Source organism: Gavialis gangeticus, unplaced genomic scaffold, assembly GCF_001723915.1.
Source record: "Gavialis gangeticus isolate Ggan-Ray unplaced genomic scaffold, GavGan_comp1, whole genome shotgun sequence".
Taxonomy (NCBI): Eukaryota; Metazoa; Chordata; order Crocodylia; family Gavialidae; genus Gavialis; species Gavialis gangeticus.
In genome coordinates this window covers 182,008,173-182,017,337 of record NW_017728992.1, presented here as the reverse complement: position 1 = coordinate 182,017,337, position 9,165 = coordinate 182,008,173, and the positions used below count along the sequence as shown (strand labels likewise).

General features: G+C 45.4%; 1 protein-coding gene across 3 annotated transcripts in view; it reads right to left on the bottom strand.

Annotated features, from left to right (window-relative positions):
• The window catches only part of COL14A1 (collagen type XIV alpha 1 chain), a 266,741-nt gene that overhangs the window by 17,420 nt on the left and 240,156 nt on the right, over nt 1-9,165 (bottom strand). For all 3 annotated transcript variants that reach the window (XM_019528109.1, XM_019528108.1, XM_019528110.1), the window contains 3 exons: nt 9,066-9,101; nt 8,497-8,563; nt 7,194-7,382 (listed from right to left, as the gene is read on the bottom strand). In XM_019528109.1, the coding sequence (XP_019383654.1) occupies nt 7,194-7,382; nt 8,497-8,563; nt 9,066-9,101 (292 nt within the window). The remainder of the gene's footprint in view (nt 1-7,193; nt 7,383-8,496; nt 8,564-9,065; nt 9,102-9,165) is intronic.

Here is a 9,165-nt window from a genome sequence, read left to right as displayed (position 1 = left end):
TGACCCACCCAGCCCCAGCTCCCAGTTGTTTAAAAAAAGCCCTCACTCATCAGCTGCTGCCAGGTGAGGGGGGTGATCCCTGCTGCCCCCAACTGCCCCATGCTATGTGGAGGGGCTCTACCACAAGCCCCCCAACCCCTGCCCGCTCTCGCAGCCCCCCCCATGGCTGCCCCACCCGCCTCAGGTCCCGGGCCTTTAAAAAAAAACAAAACCCTGGATTCACCGGCTGCTGCAGCAGTCTCAGGGACAGTGGGGGACAGCAGGGATTGGCCCCTGCCTGGCAGCAGTTGGTGAGTCAGGGCTTTTTTTTTTTTTTTTTAAAGGGCCAGGAGCTGGGGCAAGCGGGACAGACATGGCGGGGAGGGTTGGGAGAGTGGGCAGGGTCCGGGCTCATGGCAGAGCTCGCCATGCAACATGGGGTAGTGGGGGGCAGCGGGGATTGCCCCCTACCCCCCTTCACTCCCCCTCCTGGCAGCAGCTGGTAAATGCAGGATTTTTTTTTTCCAAACAGCCGAGAGCTGGGGCTGGGAGGGCAGGCGGGTTATGGGGCCTGTGTGATTCGGAGATTCAGCTGATTCAGCAGCAGCCAAATCGATTCAGGACATAGATTCGAATCACCAAATCAAACCACTATCCCCCGAATTGGCCGAATCTGAAACGAATACTAGCCGCTTCACACATGCCTATTGTCAATAGTCCATGGATGTCTGAGTTATCATCAGTAACGTTTCCCAGGTGACTACATTTCTACTTCTAGACACATTCATAACTACCCAGGTCTTAACAACATCAGGTTGTTTAGTGCTTAATCCTAGGAGGGATTCATAGACTAGGTGCTCCACTGTCTATCTTGCCTGGTAGCAGTTCTCAAAATATTTCTACTGGATTGAGTCCCATGCCTCCACGCCCTGTCCCACAACAAAACATAGGTGGAGGAGATGGTGCCATCTATACCCTTTTATCCAATAGCACAGTGGTTAGAGCCATCAAACAGGATGTAAGAGACCTGGGCTCAATTCCCTCTTGTGTCTAAGGGGATCTGAGGCTGAATCTTCCAATTTCCACCTCCCAAGTGAATGTTCTAGCCACTGTACACTTGGAGATGCTGGGAGCATCTCAATCCTTCCTGTCAAAGTTGACCCCTTTTGCATGGAATAATTAAATATTTCTTGTCTACAAATACGGCTAAAGCCTAGTAGTTAAAGGCATTCTCTTAGGGAGGGAAGATCTGGCTTAAATCCCTGTTCAAATGACTACTTAATATAAAATATATAACACTGAAGTAGGGACTGCAATGCAGGTTTCTCCTCTCCAACATGAATGTCCTTGCTACTGGGCTCCAAAGTCATACCATCTCTCTTTGGCCCAAAGAACATGTAATTTTTTTCCTAGAAAGTGGACCAGCTGCAGCAGGAGGGATTGAGATCTCTCCACCACCTGAGCACCTTGAAATCTAAAGGATAAAGCCTTTACTAGATAGGAGGAAGATGTAGTTTTCCAATCCCCTCAAGCCAAGGAGGCAATTGAACCCAGGCCTCCCACATCCTAGTTGAGTGCATCTGTTAGCAGTTGGATGAAAAGGGCAGGGGAAGAGAAGTGGGAGGGTGACACGTCCACACTGTAGTGTGAGAATTGGCTGGCACAGACAACTCAGTCCAGAGACTGGTTAAAGGTCAACACCCCAAAGACCCTAAGCCCAAGAAAGCAGTGTGGTCCCAGACCAACTCCTCTCCTCTGCTGTTTCCTATCAGCTCACACAGGTGTGTCTCTACTCAGTGTGGAGACTTTCCTGGTCCCATTTTTGGGCACCTCCTACTCTCCACACATTGAATAGGGAGCCTAGGGCTGCTACAGGGCTGCAGATTTCTCTAGGCAGCAAAGCACCAAATGACAGGCACTACAACACTCAGCATTGCAGCACTTAAGCCCTTTTGTAGATGTAATCCCTAAATATCATTGAAAATCAATGGGACATACACTCCTCAATTACGTGGGCAGTTCTGAAATTTTACCCCAGGACTCTTCCCTCTAGGCATCTTGACAAAGCAGTATGCTGCCAGCTGGTCTCAGGGATTCTGAAATTCTCTCTTTTTATGTCAAAGTTGAAGACTTTGCAATCTAGCGTGCAGTTACCCTTCAGCTTGCCATTTCATTGTGAATGGCTATAAGACAGCCTATGTGAATGGCTCTATTGTGCTGTGGATGTGGGAAGGAGTCCCAGATTGAAGAGATGTGCCCTAACCCACACAGATTCCTGGGGGAGTCTGCCTCAGTGACATGCCAAACATTATTTCTATGGTCAGGGGTTGAATTCCCCCTCGCTTTTTTTAAAATGAACTCCTGCCAGCTTCTAGCTGTCCATTCCAAGTGCAAAATATTTATAGGCATCATGGTGAGAGCTGTTTGCCCATGGTAGCCACAGAGAAAGGGACTAAGTCCTCCGTTGCAATTCACAGACATAAGTTCAATTAAACTACTACTAAAGTCAGACACATATTCTGTAAGTAACTGCTGGCACATGCAAAAGGCAATACCTTTGATCATAAGAACTGTTAAAAGACTGATCCACTGTACATCTGGAATCTATGTGGAGCTTAGTATAAGTACCATTGTTTGGCTTACTCAGAGAGCAATAAAATGGTGATTCTGAAGGGAGCTGCCACAATCATTTGCAAGGCACAACCTTTCATACACTAGGTTGTTATTTACATCCACACCTCCTGACACACAGTGTTCACAGGTGAAATTAGAAATGGGAAATATGGAACAAATCTACTCAGTCCAAGAAAAAAATAATAATGTGGGCCACATCATAGGGTCCTTGCTCAGGCTTCATTTAACCTTTAATCAGGCAACTTTAAAAAAAAAATCCACTACTGGACATAAACTGTGTAAATTCTACACCTGAATAAAGGGAGAGTACACACTGAGGTCATGAAAGCCACCTTCCATGACAAAACTCACAGGAAGTAGTCAGTCAATCAGACAAACAGAGAAGAGTGTCACAAGGCCCTCCTTCCAGAATTTCCACCAAAACTGTCTATTGGAAATAAATTATCAATTCTAATTAATTACTAAATTCATAGAGTGCAAGGTCAAAAGGGACCATAAGATCATCCAGTCTGACCTTTTGTAAAAGCACTGACCATTACATTTTACCATGTAGTGAACCAAATTCGTGTTTGACTAAAACATATATTTTCCAGAAAAGGGTCCAAGAAAGACATCAGAAGATGGAGAATCCATTACTTCCCTTGATAGATTGATTAACCAATAAAACACCATCACTCTGAAAAAAAATGTACCTGTTTATATGAATTGTCTAGCTTCAGAGTATAGTCACTGGTTCTCTATTTTCTCTCCAAAAAAGTGCACTGTAATGAAGTTATCTCTCCATCTTTATTTTTGATAAGATGAACAATCTGCTTCTCCACCTTGAAACTAGCTTTATAGCATGGTACTGGACATTTTAACTTTTATACTGCTGAGTTTTTCTGGTTTGGATTAGATCAGCCTCCCATGAGTATAATGTATATGACTTCTGAATGCCTGCATAGCTCAGAAGGACACAAGATGTTTCTGCAAAATACAACCCATTGATACCAATACATCATCAGGCTAATATTTTGCTCAACTTTTAAAGGAATTAATTCCCCAGGGAGGTAAAATATTTTTCTGCAATCCTTTCCCGTTTCTAATGAGCTCTTTCTATCCCTTCCAATGATTTGCTGATATCAGTGAGAGGGTAACAATACTAAAAACACACTCATTTGAAAGAAACTGGCCAATTATTTTGCACTTCAAGTTTTCTCACAGAATATGAAACGTCCTTAAACAATCTAAATTTCAACCATTAGATACAGTAAGCAAGGATTAACTTTTGGCATTAGTAACATTTCGTAGAAGCCTATGAAGAGCTCCATCTGACTAACTACTGTTGTTGACAGTGTGCTTGATAGCGGCTTGTTTTACTTCCAACTCCAAATTTGCAACAAACCCACCCTGCCAAAACTTATTTTTGTAGCATCAATTCCTTGTAACAACAGAAATAATGAGCATGAGGGAAACATTCTAGTGCACTGTTTTATCATCACAAGCTATTACTTTATCCGTTTTGGTTTTCCATCCATTTGAGTAATAGCTTCTCAGAGATAATATTACAATCAAGAACACTACTTCTCCTTCATTTTGTCACAATAAACAGACTTACTCTCTTTTGTTTCTTGTAATGCCTAAAAACTTAAACTGCAATGACTTACATTATGCAGGTAGCTATCCTGCAATACAAATTCACCTCCTCCAGGTCATCCAATCTGAGTCAATCTTGTTTCTTTTTTCTCCCTCCCTCCACCCCATACTCTTCCTGGTTCACTCAATCTATGTTTTGCTCCATTCCTTTGGATCATTGAAACCACAGCTAACACCAACCAAATCATGCCTCCTCTTGCATTACAATCATTAGAATGATGGTCACGTAATCTTAGGATAAGTACAGATGTTCAAAAAGCCTACAGTAAAAGCACTCTATGATGCTTTTCTTAAAGCACTATAAGTTAGAGTGAATTCAAACCAAACAGATGTTCACTGTTCAGTGGGGGTGTCACACTGCCTGAGATCAGCAGGTAGGGGGCTCTCACATGCCTCCCAACATGCCCCATGGACTCCCCAGGCTGCTGGAGAATCCTGCACACACTCAAATGGGCAATAAATCCCTGATTGGCTGCCTGGCATGGGGGAGAAATCCCCCACCTCACTGCTCTGCCAGTGACAGGAATTGGAATCACAGAGAAGCAAGGCTGGAAGGGACCTCTGGCTGGGCTGGCGACACCCAGGGCTAGGATTCAGACAGGGTAGCTGAGGGCTGGTGGGGGCAAGGTGGGCACTAGCATCTCCCCAGAGCCATGATGGGAGCTGAGAGCACCTGTCCCACCTGGATCTGCTGTGGATTGGGGGTGGGGAGGGGTGCAGGACAAGATAGCTCAGGACCAGGCTGGACACAGAACACTGAATGCAAATAGCAGAGACTCCCCTCTATGCCACACCATAGCCTCACTCAGGGCCAGGCTGGAGACACTGAGAAGCAGGCACACGCACACATACACAAGCCCCATACCCCACCAAATGCCAGTGGCAGCAGCTCCACTCCCCATCTTGCCACACCATGGCCCTGCTCCGGGCCAGGCTGGAGACCCACCCATCCACAACCCTCCAAGTCCTGCTCCCCACAGAGAGCAAGTAGGAGTGGCAGCACAGGGCTGTACTGCTTTTCACTGCAATGGGAACTCTGGCAGGGGGGTGACAAAGGAGACCCCTGCCAGGCAGGCTTGGCCCAGCCCCTACCAAGACCTGAGACAGGTAACTGGGGGTGCAGGCCCACCCAGCAGAAGGGCTCCTTCCCCCCAGTTGCAGCCAGGAGCAAGCAGTGCAGGGCTGCGTTGCTGTTTGCTGCACCAAAATTATGGCAGGGGAGGAGGACAATGGAAAAGAAGCCCCCCTGCCAGGTAGGTGGGCCCCCAAGGTGGAGTCCCCCCCAACCCCAGTTTCCTGGTTCCAGTCTTGATAGAAGCCAGGCTAGGCTCGCCTAGGAGGAGGGCTTCTTTTCCACCCACCTCCCACCAGATTTCCCAGCACAGCAAAAAGTGGTGCAGGCCCCACCAAGACCCAAATCAGCAAGTTGGGCAGGACCCACCCAGCAGGGGGGGGACTCCTTTTCCACCCCCCTCCCCACCACAGTTCCCAGAGCTGCAAAAAGTGTCACTGTGCTGCAGCTGCAGGCAGGAAGCCCCCGTGGCCGGGCTGCAGCGCACGACAGGGCTAAGGTGACTGTGGGGACAGAAACCCCCCCTTCACCTCCCTTCCTCTGACCCTGGCCAGGTTGCAACTCCCAGCTGCTACAGGGAGGATGTGAGGCTGGAATCGCAGACTGTAACTAACTCAGGTCAGTGACAGCCAAGGGGGCAGGGCTGACCCAGCACTTGGGCAGAGCAGACCAGTTCTGCCTGAGGCAAGCATGCTGCCCTGTGAAGGGCCCCTGGGGTGCTGGTGAATGCAACTTAGCTTAATGCCTGATGGGATATGACACACTCTAATCTAAAGCACTTTAGTCTGATAGCACATCCATCAAGGGTTAACTTAAAATGCAATCCACCATTTTTAAAACATGTTCCATTATGGGTTATAGTGCGATAAGTGTAATGTCTGTACCTAGCCTTAAAGACTGGTGAGGAAGAAATACCTGCAAGTTCAAAGACCACTCATATTTTCTTTTCGTAGCAGTATAACATTAGCTTTCTTGGCTGCTGAACTGACCGCCTGATCTATTAAACTCCTGGACGTGAGTTGCCATTGTGACAAATGCATCATACTTCCACAAACAGTTACTCTTGTAGTCTCAGATTTCCATTGTGAGGATATTATGATTATTTATTAAGGGTGGCAAGGCATGCCAAGTTTCTCACAGATATGTACATCAGGTCCCTGCCACACAGAACTTCCTAATTATTTAGACAAATTATTATTTAGACAAAGCAGAGTAAAAGGAGGACAAAGTGGCATAACACAGTTAAAAGTATGGAAATGAGGTTTGGGAGAGAGCTGCTTGGTCCCTTAATTTCATTTTATGTTTTGCTGGTTTTCCTTGTCATCATCATTTCCATCTGTCTCAGTCCCTCCTGCGTCTCTCAAAGTGTGCCTTCTATAGACCCATCTGGCCAATATTTTTTTTTTTAATGGAAACATTGTTTAGGACCTTTTAATCCAATTTATTTCAAATGCAGTAAGAAAACTACCTTTTCCCCAGAATTAATTTTTCAGTATTGAAACTGGAATTCTTTGCATTCAGACTCCCTTTCTTGCCAAAAGGAGGGCAAAATCAGATTCATAAATGAAACACATATGCAGGTATAAGCTTCTGTACACTCTAGAATTCCACCAAAATGCACCGTGCCACCACAACAAGCTTCCTTATGCAAACATCAGTCTCTAGCAGGGGATCAATCCCAAGCGTGACTCTAATCAAAAATATTCTATGAAAGTTCGCTTAACTTAGTGACTGATGGTCTCCAGAGAAATGTCTTCAGATATAATCTGGGGCCAGCTCTTGACTATAGAAAAAACTATAGTTTTTGTTTCCATGACAAAAATCAGTTCATGCAAAAAAATATGGTTTTGTACTTTCAAGAAATTTAGCCCACCTCTTTCTCCTGGTCTTCCTGGCTGGCCAGGATTTCCTGGAAATCCTGGTCTTCCTGGTGATCCTTGTTCTCCTGGTGGCCCAGGAGATCCTGGGCGGCCTGGCTCACCAGGAGGTCCTGGAACAGTTCTTGTTGACAGAGAGTGACTTGGAATCTGGTTCAGGATTGAATTATATCTGGCCATGTGACCTGGAAAATTAAAATTCCATGAATTTGGGACGTAGAGAAACTGGAAGAAGTGAGGTTGAAAGGCATATTAGAAGGCGCTCCACAGCAAGGAACTAATAAAAGGTAAAGGTTTGTTGCTGTATGATAGTTTTGGTAACTGTGCACTTGTGGGGGAAGTGAGAGTTTACGATACTTAGGTGTGTATTCTTAGGTGGTATACAGACATTTGGGAAGGTTAGATTGCATTAAGAATGGCCACTCTCTCTCTAACTTAGTTTGCCCAGGTGCCAACCTTACACTAGTTAGCTGGATCTATGTGCAAACCATACAGAAGTTCAAGACTGTTAGACTGATTTAAAAATGCCCAACCCGATCTAAGTTAGGTGTACTTTTGATGTAGTCTAACCTAACTCAGGTCCAATGAAATCAATTTAAATTGGCCCCAGACCCAGGGCTATGCTATTCCTACCCCCTCCCTGGAGAGACACCCATCCTCCCAAGTTCCCTTGATCCCACCAAATCCTCCCAGATCCCAGCAACCCTCCTGCAGACCCCATCTACCCCCCTGAGGCCCCAAGAACCCCCACAGACTCTGCCTACCACTCCCAAACTCCCTGTGGATCCCACCTGCCCCCCAATCCCACAAAGACACCTAGATTCCCCTCCCCGCCTCCCAGATCTTGCTTGCCTCCCCTCCCAAACTCCTCCCCATCTCAACTTCCCTTAGATTGGATGGCTATTTTTAATGCTATCGAACCTCCCTGAATGTCTGTACGCCACGTAAGGTGGTATCTGGCATACACTAATAAGAAGGTAGGACTTATTATAAAGCCTAGCTTTTGGTATTTTCTCACAATATTATGCATGTAATAAGCTTAACGACACTTTTTTCTAAATATGAAATCAGAATTAATTTGGGCCATATTTGGATTCCTGATGCTGCTCAGGCTTAGATTTCCACAAAAAGATCCACTGTACAGTCATACTTTGAGAATAGCCAGGTTCCTGTGAACTATGTAAAAACATCATATTCATAAAATCCTCTGAACAGTATCAGATCTATTCTATAGCTAGTGAAGCTGCCACCAAATATTCTGGAAACTGACAGGAACATACAAGATATTGATTTGCTTACCCTGGATAAGCTGTTCACATACTTGACGAGCAACTGCACGCACCATGGCATGGGACTGAACATCGCCCTGAATAACAACATCCACCATTACAACACATAGCTCTTACAACCATTCTAACTTGAAAGTGCCCTGAGCACCCCCAAGAAGTGGGTATTTCCCATCCCTACATTACAGATGGGGAAAACTAGGCAGAGAAGTTAAGGAATTTGCCCCAGGCTGTTGGTAGCCAAACAGGTTTCAGAAATTAAACAATCTTGTCTCCCACCTCTATTTTCAGATAATAAACCAAAGCCTAAGGAAGGTAACCACAGGCAAAGTTCCCAGGGCTTTCCTCATTGGTGCCTGAACCTTTAATGACTTTTTTAATTTAATTGTTTTTAAATTGGAGATGACATCCAGATTGACTGAAACCGGGATGGAGATCAGTGAAGAAGGAAAGTTTGTCTTATTACTTTTAAAGTCACCCACAAACAAGAATGGGGTGAATGAACATTATCAGAGATGTTTCTAGGACAGAGACCATATTGAAATATATTTGTTGCTGTTGAAAGGACAATAATATAATTACCCGTTCACCCCTCTCACCCTTTGTACCTGGAACACCCTGTGAAGAGATTGAATACAAAGTTAATTTCATAGAATCATAGAAAATTAGGGTTGGAAGGGAC